Raw genomic sequence first — 19,134 nt, forward strand, 5'->3', positions numbered from 1 at the left:
AAAACCCAAACTTTGTTACAGCAATAATCATCTTCTGAAAGCATCATATATGGTTAAATAAATTTGGGAGCAAAAAACTTTCTCCAGAATACAGATTTACAAAATATTTCAGTCCACTTTCTTCATGCAAGAAGTAACAATACTGCTTGAAGTACTATGATATACAACATAGGCACTGTTGGGTTCTTGGTGCTCTCCAAGCTTGGTTGTTTTCTTTCAGACATTTCATTACCAAACTAGGTAACTTCATGTCAACAAGGAGAACCTTCTATGATGATCCGTGCATGATGCAGAATTGCATCTCAATGGATCAACAAAAATTTCAGTACAGGGGGCCTGACTTCATGAATGACTGCTTTCAAAAGGAATACCATTCAGATTCCCCGTCCTGCAAAAATAATTGCTAGAATTCTATCATGGTCTAATCAGCATTTGGATTAGTTGTATGCATAGGGGCCACAACAAAGCCTCAGTCCCAATTATGCAGAGCTGATCTTTTATACACAGTTTCTCTTGATTGCTGCACCTTAGGGCATGTCTCTGTTTTTGTTTTCAGGTAACAGGGAGAAAGGTAGATTATCTCATTCTTCATTAGATCCTAAAAAATGCCCTTCCAAATAATACTCTTCTCATCCCAAGTTATCACTTACGCGACAAAAAAAGGTATCTAGGGTCTCAGAATTGCAGCCCTCTTCACTGTTTTCTAGTCTCATTGTCTCTCCTCTTGTAAGATACCAAACAGTCATGATTTCCATCAGCTTTTTTGACCCTATATCATGCCTGGAGGCCTTGTCCTTGAGGTAATCAGAAGAGCTTCTTGGAGTTAAATGGAAAGAAAGGTCTTCATGGGTTTTGGTGCCATTAGGCCTCTGTGATCCTGGCTCATCATAGGTGTTGGATTGCTGAGCTGTTCTTCCAGCTCTGTGTAGAGCAACTTAAATTGCAACATTCCTTTTTTTTTTTTAGCTCTGCAGGATTTTTTTTTCAGGTGGTTGCTTTCCTACTAGTGGGAAAGGTTCTGTCGTTCCCTGCCTCTTGATACTGTGGCTTTCTCCTTTTCCTATTAGCTTTGTAGTTAGTGACTTGGTTTCTTTCTTACTTTTCTGCTGCAGAAGCCAAGGACACATCAGGCAGGGACAGAGGTAAAGTGCCAGCTGGGGGCTGATTTGGGCACTTCCTTTGGGGGTAACTAGAGGAAGTGGTGGTCAGCTCATTTTGTGCTGCACAGAGCACATATGTGGGCTTTTGGACTGATAAGAGCATTTGAGAAATGTTTAATAACAACCCCACCAACACCACATATGTAGTGCTATCTCTTCCTTTCCTTTATTTTTTTTGTATCAGGGCATATATGGATTACTTGCACACTAGGGGCAGGCTTTGATCACAGTCATGATTTCCATCAACTTATTTGACCCTGTATCTTCTGCCTGGAGGCCTTGTCCTTGAGGTAATCAGTTGCATTAGATTATCTCAAAAGTTCTCAGAGCTCTGTGCCACTGTGGTTTGTGTTAGATGTGAGAATAAAAAAGTTAGGAAACAGATTTAGGCACTGATTTTACAGACTAGAACTGGGATGTAAATGGAGTATTGCTGTATTTTGGCCATGACGTAGGGGTGACTGAAGCCTGGAATATTAGAATAATGATTGTGACTTAGCACAGCATAAGACACAGCAGAAAGAAAATGTACTTTTGTATTTATTAATCTCATTTACTGTGGTAGTACGTAATATGCAAAGTTACTCTGAAAACCAGCCTTAGATAGAAGACCAAAGATGGGCAAGTTCCAAAGAGTTCAACAGGTCTCCTAGCTTGATAGCTTGATGCTGAATAAAAACCATCTATCTATGAGCTCCTGGCTGATGGCTACTGCCTGAGTATTATTAGTATTGATTCTCAATGGTGGTTGCATTAAGCTGGTCTGATACTCAATGTATCAAATGGGAAGTCATTTCCATCTTCCAGCTTGCTAATTATAACCCTGTCAATAAGCCAGCGAGAAGGGCCTAAATGGTAAAATGACTGCATTAATTCTGTACACTCATTCCAAAGAATCAACCAAAGTATAAAGGTCTCCATGACCAAGTCACAAGGCACAAAGCCACTTTTGTTCTGACAGTCACTGCTGACATATCTCGGCTCTTATCATCGAGTGAATACAGTATTCATAATTCATGAAACACCTCAGAAGTTTACATCAGCTCTTCTGACACTTACCATATATATCACATCCTGTTGTGCCAGCCATTGATCCCTACCTTAAAATCTAAAGCAGCAGGGGAAGATTTCAAGCCCCACACCACTACCGACCCCCCCCCCCCAATTCTTAAATACAGATTTTACCAGGAGTCAAAAACCAGATTTCTGTTTTCTGGACATTTACATTACAAAGGAGGAAACCCATTTTCTATATTACAACATGAAAGTCACAGCCATCATACATTTGTACGTAGTGTTAAAATCGGAGCAAAGGAAATATTCATCACAAACATTTTGAAAAATGAGACTTGTGCAACCCCAAATACCTCCTGAAAAACAGAAGAACAGAGATAGGGTGGGAAGAATGTATATATAGATCTTGAGCTTTGGGGCCCTGTGTTTGAATAATGTGGCAACAATTTCCCAATTTCACTTTTTGTTAATAAGCTGACTCCCAAAGCAAAGAGCAATCCCCTCTCTTCACCTTTCTGTCTTGCATAGGGAAGCGTATTAGACACCCATGATGTAGAGATCTAACACAAACAGGCTGTGGATACTAAACTGCTTTTCAAGTACTAACACGGCCTAGGAAGCGTTAAAAGGAATGCCATTTCTTTTAAAACCAAGTAACGAGATCCGAAGGTCCATCCCTCCCATGCTGTTTGTACATAAGAGGAAAGAGGGCACTCACCTCCCTGTTTACTTCTGTCAAGATAGATTGAAACCCTTCGGGCCAGACCTGTGAGAAGACAGGGATTAAGGGGTTGATGCTAAGGGTAAGTTGATCAGCCAAAGCAAAACAAATCTTTAAAAGGAGTCGAAAACACAACCCAAAAGGAACAGAAAAGAACAGAGTTAGAGAGAAAGCAGCAGCAAAAGCTTCCATTCAGGAAAGGAAGGAAGACGAGCAACTTGACTCAAGCAGCCATCTTAGGAAGCCATTAACCACGGGAAGGGGGGGGAGAAGGTATTTTGGGGGGTGGGGGGTTGTACTCATGCTCCCAATTGATCTGACATTGTCTTCTCTAATCATAGCCTTTTTCTGGACCTAAACCGAAAGGCGTCTTATGTACAAAGGAGCATGAGAAATGAAAATACTGCTCTGAGTGGCTCTGAGGCAGAAATCAACCCCAAAACATGAAGGAAATCAAACAGAAAACAGCAAGCATACCTTCTTCAAGCCTCACTTTCTGAGTCACCAGCTCAGCGGCAGAACCATATAATAGGGTTCAGCAAAGCATACTTCAGTGATTTACTAATGACCACTCAAGATTAGGAGAGGGAGTACAATTTATAGAGGCACTGCTCAAATAACTGCCTAAGTGGAGAAATTAGTCCTACAAGGGGATATGTTCAAAGTAATTAAAAAAAAAGCCCTGGATGTTGAATAGAGATGGAAGGTAATGACTGCAGATAAAGGGGGAAAATTGAATTTTATATATTTATTGAGACTAGCTTGGCCATAGAAATCTTTTTAATCCAGGAAAAAGAATTTCCTGCTCCTTTTAAGGCAAGCATTTTCATTTCTGAAAGGAACTGAAGAAGCTGGAAGCACATTATAGGGTTAGTATACTCAAAAGAGCCACAAATATCTATGTAGGAAGTGATGGTCCTGTTCCCCATTGCAAAGCTTCCGTATTACAGTTCAGTAGCAGTCCAAGCCTTGTGCAGGTAGTCAGGTTATCTGATTACTTGGACTGCTGATCTGACCTAGGAAAGAATAACCTTTAAGACCTATTCCTCCTTTTCCCCCCAAAATCCATTTAGTATCAACAAAATGTCATTTTGTCGATGCTGTGAAAGTCACCCCTGCGGATGCTTTGCTGTCTGTTAATAAAACTTTAAATGTTCTCTTTGTCAAAGAATCTGTATAATTCTTGTAAGGTCTGACATATAAATTACACAAATCAACTTTGGCCTTTTCAAATTACAGCTGAAATCCTAACAACTAATCCTCTCTAGACTGGCCTATACTTAGAATTCCACTGAGGCAGAAGCTGAATTTAACTCCCTCTGCTTTTATATCTGATTCTCAATTTAAAACAAGTGCTATGAAATAGTTAAGCTGATTTATATTTATGCAGTTTATGCTTCATAAAAATAGTTATTTCTAAGGTCTATCAAACGCCAGAGGAGCTTAGACAGTGCAGTGAGTTAAATAGTGGATTAGCTATAAACTCTATTGATCTTGGGCCTGTAAAGCTGATTAAAATTTCAGGGACTATATGCGTATGTTATAGAAAAGATATCAAGGTATGGTTTCCAGAGCTTCTTGAAGGAAAAGAATAAATTATTCTTGTGTCGTTTTTATATCACAACTCTCACTTTGTCAAACTGTTCACTACAGGGCAGAGAAACTAACAATCATACAGAAGAGCGTGAAAAATCTAATCTAATGGAAATGCTTTGGCACTGTGGTCTTCTGGCAGGTTTCTCACTCTAGTCTATAGCTCTGGATTTCTTGCTGTCTCCCATTCAAATAAAGGTAGCCCTGGACTTACAATGGGAAGTGGAATTTCCATCACTAAGCAATCTGGTCATCAACTAAATCCCATGGTCACTAGATGAGACGACTTCCTGTTGGCTTCCCAAACTGAATCAGTGGAGAAATCAGCAGGAAGTTGCAAGTCCCAGGCAGCTCTCAAGCAGTTTGGCAGGCAGGTAAGGGGCAGGGCAGTGAGGACATGTGAGAGAGGCATGGCAAGGAAGTGGGAGGGTGTATGAAGGGGCACGGGGTGCAAGGGTGTGTGGCAAGGGTTGGGGAGAATGGGTGGGGGGTGCAAGGGAGGTGAAGGGAAGCTCTGGGAGGCTGTGCAGGCATCTGTATGAGATGTGCAGCAAGGCTCAGAGAGGATGCACGAGGGTGAGTAGGGGCGGAAGGGAGGTACAGTGAGGCTGGGGAGGCTGTGTGAGGGTGAGACGCTCAAAGAGAGTGCATGAGAGTGTTCGAGAAAGGCATGGCGAAGCTTAGGGAAAGTATGCAAGTGGCAAGGATACACGGTGAGACTTGGGGGTAGTATGCAGGGGTGCACGAATGGATGGTGTAGGGTGAGCACAGAGGGGCTGGGTGGGGGAAACTTTCCCCAGCATTCTGTAATCTTCCCTGCCAGTTTCCCCACTGACTTTCTGGGAAAGCCTGCTGAGAAGATCACAAATAGTGATCACAGCATCGTAGGACACTGCAACGACTTGTAAGCACGAGTTGGCTGCCATGTACCCAGATCATGATCACATGACCATGGGTTTGCTGGGACAGCCAGAACGCTCAGGACTGCTCGTAACCACAATTTATTCGGTGCCATCACAACTTCAAACAGTTGCTAAATGAATCATCGTAAGTCAAGAACTACCTTCTGTTAATAAGATCTGATTAGGAACTTCTGTGAGATGAAGGTTAGCTAACTTTGGTCCTTTGCTTTGGCCTCATTGCTCCATTAAAAATACTGAATTAGAGCAGACAAGAATTTCTTTTAGGACATGATGTGTGCATATAATTTATGGTGGTGCCTGCATTTATTTCTCAATGCTTTGATTACAATCCAAGTTAGTTTTATGCTGAATTGACCAGTTCAAGATTAAACTGGTGTTAATTCATAACATATTGTATAGAGACTCCGAGCAGCCCCTCCTTCTTCACTGCATATAGGGATCCTTTCTTTCAGTGTCATATTATGGTGAGATGGTTTACATAAATCCAAACATTAGATGATAAGCAATTCCAATTTGTCCTTATTCTTCTTGTATGTAGGGCAATTATATTCTTCTGATAAATACAAATAAGCCTGGCAAGGGCACATTTATTTTTGGTAAAAGAAGAGGGGATTTATTTGTCACTGTATTATGAAGTTAGTATAGAACTAAAATCCTTTGGACTCCTCTTATATTTTTTCAGAACAAAAGAATCGCACTATATTGTAACGTGGCTTTCCTTCCAGCTGGTTCACCACAAATGAGTAAACTTGCACAAGAAGGTCATTAAAGAAAGGACACTCCATCAGAGTGTCGTCCGCTCTTGTTGTTCCCTCAAATCCCTTGTGAAGTCAGTGACCTATTTTTCATCAAGCAGCTCACATCATCAAATAAGGAGTGCAGAACCAAGATGAAGGAAAGCAAAAGTAGAGGGCTGTTGGAATAATTTCACTGGTCACCTACAAAGGAAGTACAACTAAAAATTGGGGCTACAAGCATATTATGATTCTGGGTTTCCACAACAAAAGCAGTATTCTATCAAGAACAGGGAATTCTTGGTGTACAACCATTTGTTTAGTGACAGCACTGGAAAAAGTGATTATGCGCATTTTTCACACTTCAGACCGTTGCTGCATCCCCATGGTCATGTGATTTAGATGCTTGGCAACTGGCAAGGATCTGTGACAGTTGCACTGTCCCAGGGTCAATGGACCACCTTTTGTAACGTTCTCAGCCAGCTTTTGAACTAGCAAACTCAATGGGGAAGTCAGATTTCTTAACGACCGCATGATTCACTTAACAACTGCAGTGATTCGCCTCGCAACTGTGGCAAAAAAGGTCATCAAATGAGACACAACTCACTTAGCAACTGCATTGCTTAGCAACAGAAATTTTGGGGTCAGTTGTGGTTGTAAGTTGAGGACTACCTAGATCTCATTTCTATAGAGGGCTAATTTAATTCACTTTGCTTCTTGGCACTGGTTAGATTTTGCTTTAACCAGCCCATTCATTTCCACCAGAGCAGCAAGAGTTGAAACAGAAGATAAATGAATTTTTAATAAAATGTAAACCCCTTAGAGCTTTTATTCATCCGAACATTTGCACTTGTTAGGAAGTTATGAGTTGGGGAAGGGGGGGGGGGAATCAGACATGATAAACCATGTTATTATTATGTGGTGCTTAATTGGTGCTAGGAAAAATGAGATGGTCAAGGGAAAATAAGAACTTCTTGACCCTAGATTATCAGGGGCTTCAGTGTTTTTATTTTGGGGAGCAAATTCTTGAGGAAGTAACGGTTGATAAAATAAAGTTAGGTCTATTGCCACTTATTGGTTTCATGGCTATATTTGATGCCAACAGGTTTGTTTTCATTACTCGTAACTCCATATAATATTATGCATTTTCTCTGGAATGAAGCTGGAATGCTTTGTGATATGATGGTGTCACAATATACAATTTGTCATCTGGTCAGGATTTTCTTGTCTCTTATTAATGAACTGCAGAAGCAGACACAAGGAAAGTCCAAGGATAGAACTGAATTTAACTGCATTGGCCCCCAATCTTTATGCTGGAGCCCTAGGATTAAAATAACATCTGCTTATGCATATTTACTGAACTGTATCAAAGGAATATGATTTCCCTTTGGCCTTAGACAATTTTTAATGCAGTAACTCATAAGCATAAGGAACTCTTTAAGTGGTTGTTAATATTTTAAGCCAATTTCTGAAAATGGCTCTTTTTGTCAGAACTGGTATCCAAAAGATAGCTCAGATTCTGATTTTATTTAGCTAATTGGCTGCTAACATCAGAACTGAAAACATTATAGTACAAACAGTATACTTCATATTGCCCCTTACAATTACAGTATCTGCACCTTCTTAAAGGAACTACATAAACTAAAAAAAAGTATTTCTGATATCTCAGAAGATAGTATTTCTTCATGTAAGATTTCACACTTTTCAGTGTATTACAATAATGATGAACATGATTTGCATATTATTATGGGATTAGACTATCAATTTTAAATATTGTAGAATCAATATCTATTACACCTTAACTCTTCTAGAGCAAAACAACATGTCTTTCTGTTTTGTACCCTCCAGACACACGGGACTTTATCTTTTATAAACTTGTAGCCAGGATGCTCTAAGCTACTGAAGGCCGGTCTGTGTGTATATGTGTGTGTGTTTCTGTGTGTTTCTGTCTATATCACTGGATGAATTTGTACTATGCTGAGATTAGTCTTTCTGTTTAAGAGTGACCCAGGCAATTAACTAAATCATTTTCTCCTGCATTTTAACTGTATATATTTTTAATGATTTGGTGATTTCCTTTTTTCCCACTCAGTTTGAATTTTTAAATAAGCTGCACAAGAATAAACTGAATTTACAGGAACCATTCTTTTGGCAGTGTCAAACATTGCTAATAAAATTAATTGAAATGTACAGTAACTGAATGCGTGGGCATTATATAGATACCTTAGACAACATACAACTTATTATTTATTCAATGATTATTTCAGAGATGGGAAGATGCTAAAAGATCAGCAAGATCTGAGCTGAGTACGCTTCTATTTACAATGCAGTGCACAATGCAATCTTTTCTTGGCTGCTGACAAATGGCCTTTTAAATGGAGGATTTTTGCCAGATGCCTAAAATGTGCCCTTTAGGACTCCACGTTCTGCAAACATGGAGAAGCATGTTATAGAAAGCTGGATTTACTGCAAATGGACTTCTGCTTTCCGATTGTCTGAGCAATTCAGGATTTTTATGGAAAAAGTCAAGAATGGGTTGTTAGTGTTTTTTAGATCTAAGTGAGATGTTTTGTGTGGATTTCTCTCAATAGCTTGAATCACATTATGCAGGAAGAGCAGGGCAGTGTGAGAGAAGGTGACATTAAAGAAAAATATGTAGATGTTACTTCTGTAAGTGTTCAAACCATAAAGTTCAAAGGGCGTAGATGTTTTATACTGACATGTCAAATCATTACTGATTACTGGCTGTGTTAGCACAAATATGTTAAGAGGTTAGCAAAGTAGTATAGCAACAGGGGATTTTCAGAGATGCAATTCTCAGTTCTTAGGGCAGAGACGTATCAGCTGAGAAATAGGAACTGTCAGTGCTTTAATGAATCCTCATGTCTTGGGAGCAGAGCAAACACCTTTCTATTAAAATATTTGGGAGAGGTTTTTCTGTTTGTGTGTGTGTGTTACTTAACTTGCCTCTACCAAGTATGCACAGTGACAAGTTTCTTGTTGACATCTAGCTTTGCCAGAGCCCGTCCTGTGCCAGGACCATTTATGCTACTTGTAGAAGACCCCAATTGTAATGTTTCCTATTTCCCTCTCCTTCCCTTTCCCCCCACATATGTTAGGAAAGAACTGAAGCGGTGCTGTATGTGCTGAAGTCAAAGCGGGCTAAGCAAAGTGATATGGGAAGCATGCAAAGCTGGGTCAAGGAAGAATCAGCAAATAAACAGAACAGCAGCAAGAGGTGAGGTTCTGGATAAACCCCAAATTGGAAGGAGATAACCAACTGCTGTGAGAAGTTCAAGAAGGGCAGTGCTCAGTGCAGCTCTCTATGACTCTTTCTCAAGAAGCAAAAAGTTAGACCTGACCTCCACTGATAAGAAATCCAGTATAGTTCAGGAGGTGGGAACACAACTTTAGTCTCGATTCACATTACTAAAAAATGCCTCTCTATCTATCCCACAAGTAGCTTCTTTAGGCCTATGTTTATAATTTTCTGAAACTATGGCTAGGAAGAAATCTCTTAACAAGTCAGTCGATGGCAGCCAAAAGTCTAATGACAAGATATTACTGAAAGCAGAAGCAAAGAAGACAGCTCCAGGTTACCCAGCCTCACTTCAGACCAAGACTAATTATTGTTATATTTCACATTCAGAAAAGAGTGTTATGGTCATACTTACCACGTGTTGTTGGTAGCATATCTGACAAACCCTGCCAGGCTGTTACCATCTCTGGATTCTTCTCCAGGTCAGCAAAGTTCTTCCACACTCTTATAGCACCATCATCTTGAAGACAGGACACACACACACACACACACACACACACACACACACACACACACACAAAAGAACATACAAAGTAATATAAAAAAAGAGTGGCTTTGGGACATATATGGCAAACAACCTTATCTTAGTACAGAACATTTTATTTTATGTTAGAGTAAGTGAATTTAAATAAAAGAGACATACCATTTTCAAAAGCTTCAATCTCCATATAAACTTTTAATCATCTTAGGTATAGACTTGGGCAAAAGAAGCCAATGAAAACGGAGGGGGGGGGAATGAAGTAGTGAATATATGTTCCTTCTAAATTCTGGCTGGCTGATAGTGCTTATTAGCACAGGGGAAGAGGGAGGTCTACTGGGTTTTTTAGCCTGGAAGAGCTATATGTTTTGGATCCCCACGTATACCCAAATATGTCTGAAATATATGGAGGTAAGGTCAGCTACCAAAAAGTATATTTAAGAGGGATGAAAGGACTCTGGATCCAGAAGTGGCTGTGTTTCTTTCCAAGAACAGCATAATGCTAGCAGGAACCCCTGTAATAAAAATCAGCATCTAGGCCAGGGCTCTTCAAACTTGGCCCTTTTATGACTTGTGGACTTCAATTCCCAGAATTCCTCAGCCAGCATGCCTGGCTGAGGAATTCTGGGAGTTGAAGTCCACAAGTCATAAAAGGGCCAAGTTTGAAGAGCCCTAATCTAGGCTCTTCATACAGCACACTTGGAACTACCCAGAGTATCTTCACCCTCTCGGAATCATTCTTAGAAGATTTTCTAAAGAAAGATGAAGATTGTCTGCATTGAAGATGAAGAACTAAAAACTAGGCGCTTAATAATTTTCAAAAGAATTTCACATTTCAAATCTTTAAATGGATAACTTTTTAAAAAGATACAATTTCCCATTAACTGAATACAATCTATTTTCTAGGACTGGCAAATCTCTTTCATTTATATACCCAAGTCCCCACAGCAATTATAGGAATACCTGTGCCTTGCTTATACATGTAATCATGCTCTTAATACAAATAAGGGCTATGAGATGGATATGCTCGGGTAATATCTACCCTATAAATAATATGTGCGTAATAATAATGCTTTTTGGGGAATTTAAGGTGAAGGAAATTGCTGTATAATGTAATATTCCTGGAGATATTTTTCTTTAAAACTAGAAAAGCTTATCTCCATTGCTAACCTGCCCTGAAGTCTTGTACAACCTCTTTTAGTGTGGATGCCCCATCTGGTCTTTGAATAGTTTTTCAAGGGTTGCATTGTAAAAAGTAGCAGGAGGCCTATTTTTTAATTTAGATTATAATTAAATATAATCAAAAGAATTACTTTCCAGCCACATATTTAATAATTACCCCCTTCTTCCATATTAAAAATTACAATTTGGTAAAAAAAAACTTTTGTTGGTCTTCAAGAGCTGCATCCATGGAGTGGATGTGGCTCTTAAGCTTCAGATAATGCACATTAGTCCCAGAGAGGGAATGTTCTGGAATAGAAAGTGTGAGGCAAAGATATGACATGATGTTAATTCATGCAATTACTGTCAGGAGAATGATTATGGAGGAGAATCTAATATAGAACATTTCCCGCCTACTTTCAACATGTTTTACATACTTGAGAAGAAATGAGGCTGGGTGAAGAAAATAATAAAATACTCATAGGATCATTTTTATACGATTATCATGGTCTGCTGTGTGATAACAGCCTGGGGGATGACTCAAACGTTGGCTAGCAGAATGCGTGGAAACAAATAAACAGAGCAATATTGTGTCTAAGATTGAATGAATCAGTAAGATGGCAAGGCAGAAAAACTTCTCATGTTTCTTAGTTGTATTATCTGCTTTTTCACAAAAATAATATACCAACCTGTAGCAGTCAGGAGTAGAGAACAGTCTTGTCCATTCAGATATTCCATGGCAGTGATCCTAGTGTAACGTGGGTTTCCATTGTGAAAATAGTCCAACTTTTCCCCTTTTTCCCAATCCCAAAAACTGGGCAAAGAAAGGAAAAAAAAGCAAGAACAAGTTAAATAAAATATAGTGGAATCCATTAATCAATCTGGTTTTAGGTATCAGGATATCATTCTATCGAATGGCTCCAAATCAAATAGCTTGCTCCTCCACCCCAAGTGCTTAATATTTTTTGATTAATATGTTCCCATTGTACTTTCAGCTTTTGCAGGAAGAATAACACATTTGAAACTCTGTGTAGAAAATCTATACTTGGCTGAAATGATAGTTTTATCAGGCCTTCCCTCAGGAGCAAGAAGAAGGCACCAGATCGAATAAGATGATATTGACTTTAAAATCAGTATTTTACCAGATGCTATCTTTGTCAGCCACTGCTATGCATGGGGTGAATGGGTGAAACTTGACTACGGAAGGCATTCCGGGGTTCCTGTTCAGAAAGATTTGATCATCTAGTCTTGAAATACCTAAAAAGTATTTCAGAAAGAATATTAGCATCAATCTCTTATAGTTCACTAAACTGACTGGGCATTGCTTACTGTTTTACAAATATATATATATCTAAGCTATAGCATAAGAAAACTCTTCAAATTAAACACAGCCCTTCCATTTTCCTCCAGACACAGTGTATTAATTTATCTTCATCTAGTCAAAAGAGGAAACCGTGACCCAGCAATCGTACATCTGATATACTTTAGCATATGTGTATTTCCTGACTGACAGAAAGAGGACAGCCAAATTTCTTTTATTGCTTGCAACTCCTTACCTGAGAAATCTAGGGCCTATCTGCATAAATTGATTAATAGACCATTTTGTGTATCCGGCAAAATAAATAGATAGGTGTCATAAACACATGTTACTAAACAGTTGAAACTGTTTAGTAAATAAACACAAAAGGCAAAAAGGTCTTACGGATGATGACCGACTCACACAAAAGCAAGTTTTTGCCGTGAGAAATCCTTAGGTGCAGGAAAAAAAGGGGGTGCATACAGTAAGCATGGTAGAAAGATCCTACCTCCAAATATATATATATATATATATATATATATATATATATATATATATATATATATATATATATATATATATATATATATATATATATATATATATATATATATATATATATATATATATATATATATATATATATATATATATATATATATATATATATATATAGACAATGTTCCTCCAGGCCTTCCTGTCCTCTACCATCTTCTGGAGTCCATTTAAGCTCACGCCTACTGCTTCAGTGACTCCATCCAGCCACCTCATTCTCTGTCGTCCCCTTCTTCTATTGCCCTCGATCTTTCCCAGCATTAGGCTCTTCTCCAGTGAGTCCTTCCTTCTCATTAGGTGGCCAAAGTATTTGAGTTTTAGCTTCAGGATCTGGCCTTCTAAAGAGCAGACAGGGTTGATCTCCTCTAGGACTGACCGGTTTGATCGCCTTGCAGTCCAAGGAACTCGCAGGAGTCTTCTCCAGCACCATGGTTCAAAGGCTTCAATTGTTTGGCGCTCAGCCTTTCTTATGGTCCAGCTTTCACTGCCATACATTGCAACTGGGAAGACCATAGCCTTGACTATACGCACTTTTGTTGACAGGGTGGTCTCTGCTTTTTAGTGTGCTGTCTAGATTTGCCATGGCTTTCCTCCCGAGGAGCAAGCGTCTTTTAATTTCTTGGCTACAGTCCCCAACTGCAGTGATCTTGGAGCCCAGGAAAATAAAATCTGTCACTACCTCCATTTCTTCCCCATCTATTTGCCAGGAATTGAGAGGGCCGGATGCCATGATCTTGGTTTTCTTAATGTTTAGTTTCAACCCAAGTTTTGCACTCTCCTTCTTCACTCGCAACAAGAGGCTCTTTAGTTCCTCTTCACTTTCTGAAGTGAATATATATATATATATATATATATATATATATATATATATATATATATATCCTCAAATCAATAACGGTAAATGAACTCACTTTAGTTACAAAAGAACTGAGCTACATGTAACAGACAGATCATCTCTCTCAGAAGATTAATATTTTGCACTAATGTTTCTCCAGCTGATAACTCAAGATGGGAAAGCACCCACTCTCTCTCGTTCCTGGTAAAAACCCTCTTGTGTCGTGCTGAAAATGTAGGTGAGCAACACACATTCACTCCCTCTGACTCACTATTCTAATTATTACATAATATATAATAATTCTCATTGTTTTTCAAATGTCACATCTAACCATTGCTATGCAATTTTAGGGGCTACATGAGTAAGATGCAAAGCACTCAAATAATCTCAGTTAACAATAATTTGCAAATACATAGAGTTATAAATAAGCACGGTGAATTTTCAGTAAAACACAGAATAGACTTGAATCCAAAGGCACAGTCAGAGAAAAAAAAATCTATAAAGGTAAAGAATGCCAATACATAAGAAACTACAGAAAACCTCGAAAGCCTTAGGGACGTTATCATTCTTTAATTCTGTCATTTAGCGGCAGTGGTAAAAATTGTCATTTAGCTGGCAACCTCCTTTCTTGTAATTGAGATGTAACTTCTACTTTATCTTCATAGAATAGTATGCCAGATGTCTGGGGAGCACATAATCAGATTAGCAGGTTGGCAACAAAGATCAACGATTAGTATTGAGGCTCAAGGGTGCATTGTTGAAGCAGGATGGAGCACATACACATAGGGAAAAAATGTCTTTTTTCTTTCTTTTGGGAATCAGAAAAAGCAAGAAAGGAGGAAATCACCTTTTTGGATAATTTTCTGTGCTTGCTTTCGGACTCTAGCATTGCGCAGAAATCTCCACTCCCTCTCTTTCCGGATCTGGCTCTCCAAATCATGCTCTTCAGGAATCTATCAAGCAATTATGAAAAGATAATGAGAGCAGGACAATTACAAAATAAAACAAAGGCAGAGACTTGGTATATATATTCTCACTGTGCTCTTTTTCACTGTTTATTTTAGTGTTGTATGATTTTACATTCCTTTCATTTTCTTTCTTTTTTTATTATTGTAAGCTGCCTAGAATAGATCCACAGCAAGAGGTGGCAAATAAGTTTAACAAATAACTAAAAATAAATAGCTGTAGAAGTGTGAGCGTCACTCCAGTTTAATTTCTGAGGCAGTTTAGTGTACTGGTCCCCTGCCCCGTTTATGTCAGAGGCACCTAGGGTGCTTCCAGGTTCAAAGGATTCATGTACCGGAGTGAATGACAGGAGCTTACCCCGCCACACAGCAACACCCACATTGCTAACCTCCAACCCAGCATGCTAACCAGGTAAGCCACCACGCTCCCCAGGTGTACTGGCTAGGTAGCTGGACTAGAAAAGAAGAAACCCTGAGTTATATTTGTCCCTTAAGAATGAAAGCCAGCTGGGTGATGTTGGATCAGTCACTCTTCCTCAGCACCCCCCACCCCACAGGGTTGTTGTGAGGAAATAGGAGATTGGTACATTATCTGCTGTCTGTCATACAAAATAAAGGTAAGATCTACTGTAAAGCTAACAAACAAATATATTCACTTTCTTCTTTATTTCTGGAGGTTCTTCAGTTTGGCTTGACTAAGAGCAATAACAGACAGATGGTTTTGAATACTTAAAACATGTGTCACCTTTGGAGTCTGTTATAAATGGTTAGTTCCAGGCTAATCAAAGCCTATGCTATGCTTTTTAACCAATTAATATAAATTATTATACATTACTTTCACAGGTATCTATTTTCATGGAGCCTAAGGAAAGTGACATTTTCATTTTGAAACTGCATGGAAAATAAAGACAGGCAGTATAAAGGGAAAAAAAAGATGCACTGCATGAATGCAGACTCTATCCACTAATAATGTCAGAATTAGAATCTTCTCAGTAGGGAACAGCTCTTTAAAAATGCACATTTTAAGCCCAGGATTTGTAAATCATGTGATTCATCAACCAATATTTTAAAAGCTACAGCTTAATAAGGTCTAAGCCTTGTAGCATGTCTCTTTCTGGCTGTAAGTTCTCATATGAAGAGAGAGAGCCTTCTGTTATTTTAAAGAGCCATGTAAATTGAGGAAGCTTATGTAAATGACTTATTAGCAGATCTATTTGATTCTAGAGGCTGCTTGCATAAATCGACAAAGGCACTGAACCATTTTAACATCGGTCTCTAAAGCTTTCTTCCATTTAAAAGAAAAAAAATGGGATTTTTACATTATTGTTTTCGAATACATGGGACCGTGAAGCATGTCTCAGGGAAACATAAATGCAGAAGATGTAGCTGATGATTGCAGATGATCCCATAGGGGGAATTCTGGGGTTTCTTTTGGCACAACCGGAAATACAATAGTTTGGAAAAAACGAGTTACATTGTCTACTTTAAAACCACAGCTAGTAGAATCAGCACGCTAAAAGCAAAAGATGCTTTGAGGCCTCCTGGCACAAATAGAATAAAATATTGTTCTCAAATTCTGATAGGATTAAAACATTCTGGGAAGGAGGAAAATGAAAAATTCCCTTTCCCTGAATGAACAAGCTTTCTTTACAAAACAGTCTTATAGCAGCTGGTGGATGACGTCCCATTTGCTAGTCAGCTGTTTCAAGGTAACTGACAATAATCAGAATGCTTCATAAAATATAATAATTAAACATAAACCAATTAATTATCCAATTAACAAATATCAATAGTTTTTTTTACTTTTTCTTTTTGTACAGAGAATACACAGCCACCCTCTCTGTGATGGAAAAATCCTACAGGTCACAATTAGAAGGGAATTTAATTACCACTTTTTGGTGGTAGTCTTCCAAACCACACCAGGGGAAAGTTGTCCCCAAATGGAGGGGCCTTAGAGAAGTGTGGTTGTTACTATATATATTTTTTCTACGCTAGGCTAAGATGTGTCTGGTTTCATAAATGTCATGAAACGAATCTGGTTTTCTAGCTGTGGTGCAGAATCCAAATTTGCTCTTACAAAGGACATGAAGTGTGTTCCCATATTTTTTTGTTTTTGTAGTTCTCAAATGCAGGGGTCCCCAACATTTTTGATTCCCAGACGAGCAGTGGCTTTGGCTGTTTTGGAGGCAGAGGAAATGGTTCTGTGTGCTCAACCTAAATTCCATGCATGTGCAAATGAAGCTTCATGTGCTCACCTGCTGCTTCGGTGGCCAGATTCCAAACAGGCCGCTAGTGATTCGTGACCTGGGGGTTGGGTGACCCTTGCTCTAATGCAGATTTTTCCCAACCTTGGCCACTTGAACATGCATGGACTTCAACTCCCAGAATTCCCCCAGCCAGCAAATTCTGGGAGTTGAAGTCCACACATCTTCATGTGACCAAGGTTGGGAAACACTGCTCTAATGTGCATCAAATATGGTGTTACACTTCCTCAATCTTTGGCTGAAATTCATCTACATGCAAGCTGATTTAGGCCCTTTAATTTCAAAAGACAAATTTCAACCTATGTGGAAAATAACCTGAAGAAAATCTGTTTGATCTAGTGGTTAAAGTACCAGGCTAGAATCTGGGAGACAGTGAGTTCTAGTACCGCCTTAGCTATGAAAGCCAACTGGGTGACATTAGGCCAGTCACTTTCTCTCAGCCCAATCGATCTCACAGGGTTGTTGCTGTAGGGAAAATAGGGGAAGGAAGGTGCGTTGGATAGGTTCAATGCCTTGAGTTATTTGCAAAAAATAATGAAGACGGGATATAAATCGGTAAAATAAAATAAACAAATTGACATCCTGAACTTGCTATGACACTGTTTTTAGAACCCTTTAAAGAAAGAATCAGATAATGTATCTGGGATTCAGGTTTACAAGGAAAAGAAATTCAGTTTTTAGTTGTTTCTATGCAGGATTCTCTTTGCTTCTGCCAGCTACCTTTCCCAAGCCATATCGTTGACATATTGCAGGACTTTTATGCTAGGTCAATTCAATAGTATTTCCTCAAGATCTTATCCTAGGCAGCTATCATAGCACATTGCACAGGCAATGTTTCTATCCTCAGAGGATCGATGAGGTGGAGAGCAATCTTCTTCTATGCTGTCTTATAACGTTATTGGTAAGGTATTGATTATATTCTTTTTTTAAAAGCATTTTTCATGCAAAATTCACATTTTAAAACATAAGGTTTTGCAACATGATTTGCTTTGTGACTTATCTACTGTCCTTTTTTTAGTGGTCTTTATTTATTTAATGGGAAAAAAGCTGATTAAAATATGAAATTAAATGTGACAGATAAAACTGGTGAAGAAAAAGGGAGGGAGGAATTTAGAGAGAAATAATAGCAGTCCCCTGTGTGGTTCAAACAAGAGTGATATTTTTACTCACTTTTGCAGCTCTATCTCCCTTTGGGCCAAGGACCATCTTTTCCCAAGATTTTCTACTTGTCAAATCCAGCTAAACAGATTGGGTATGCTACAGATCCTGTCAGCTGGTGTTGACTGGCGGGAACTAGAAGACGGGTTTTCGCAGCTGTAGCCCCTGCCTTATGGAACCTTCTCCCCTTGGAGATTACACCAGCTCCAACCCTGTTGGCTTTTTGAAAGGCTTTAAAATCCTGGCTATGTACCTGCGTCTGGGGCTTTGAGTATGTGCATGTGCTACTTGGCTTTACTATCAATTGTTTAATCATCACAGCTGCTGTTTGTACTTACATATTTTGTGGATATTTTTAGTGTTTCAATTGCTTTAGAATTTTAGAACTGTAAGCCACCCAGAATCACTTGGTTGAGTTGGGCGGCTACAGAAATTCAGTAAATGACGTGACTCTGAATGGTTCTGGTTTGGTTACCACCATTGCATGACTGACAAAACTGCTGCCATATGTGGCCTCACTGGAATATTTCCTATTGCCATTATTTCAATTAGAAACTCTTATCGGGGAGGGAGAAATTCTTTTGTATGCACCCAATTCTGCTTGATGCTACATAGCCATCTTGCCTACTTAAAATTCAGTGAACACCAGATAATAAACACAAATCTACTTCTAATGTTAACGTTTAAAAATGTCAGCAAAAACTATCTAAATCTGGAGATGAAATAAGGAAAAGGCGTCAGCTGAAAAAGAATAAGCTTCTGGCAACAGTAGCTACCCAAGTCTCTTTGATTTATAAAATTGATACTCTTTCTTATGATAGAATTTGCTTGAAACCACTTGCCACACTAACTTGCTCATTAAAGCTAGTTTCTATAAATGATGGTCCTACTGATTAAAGAATAGCTTAATCAGGTAGCTTTCCAACTGCAACCAATTTCTATTTTAGCTGAAAGAAT

General features: G+C 38.8%; 1 protein-coding gene across 1 annotated transcript in view; it reads right to left on the minus strand.

Annotated features, from left to right (window-relative positions):
• RPTOR (regulatory associated protein of MTOR complex 1) overlaps positions 1–19,134 on the minus strand; it is a 437,560-nt gene that overhangs the window by 52,932 nt on the left and 365,494 nt on the right. Inside the window, exons 25-29 of the mRNA XM_081318296.1 lie at positions 14,638–14,743; positions 12,246–12,360; positions 11,793–11,917; positions 9,820–9,924; positions 2,893–2,940 (exon numbers count right to left, since the gene is read on the minus strand). Coding sequence (XP_081174422.1) covers positions 2,893–2,940; positions 9,820–9,924; positions 11,793–11,917; positions 12,246–12,360; positions 14,638–14,743 — 499 coding nt within the window. The remainder of the gene's footprint in view (positions 1–2,892; positions 2,941–9,819; positions 9,925–11,792; positions 11,918–12,245; positions 12,361–14,637; positions 14,744–19,134) is intronic.

The sequence above is a fragment of the Vipera berus genome (genome assembly GCF_964194415.1).
Source record: "Vipera berus genome assembly, chromosome: 2".
NCBI classification, from domain to species: domain Eukaryota; kingdom Metazoa; phylum Chordata; class Lepidosauria; order Squamata; family Viperidae; genus Vipera; species Vipera berus.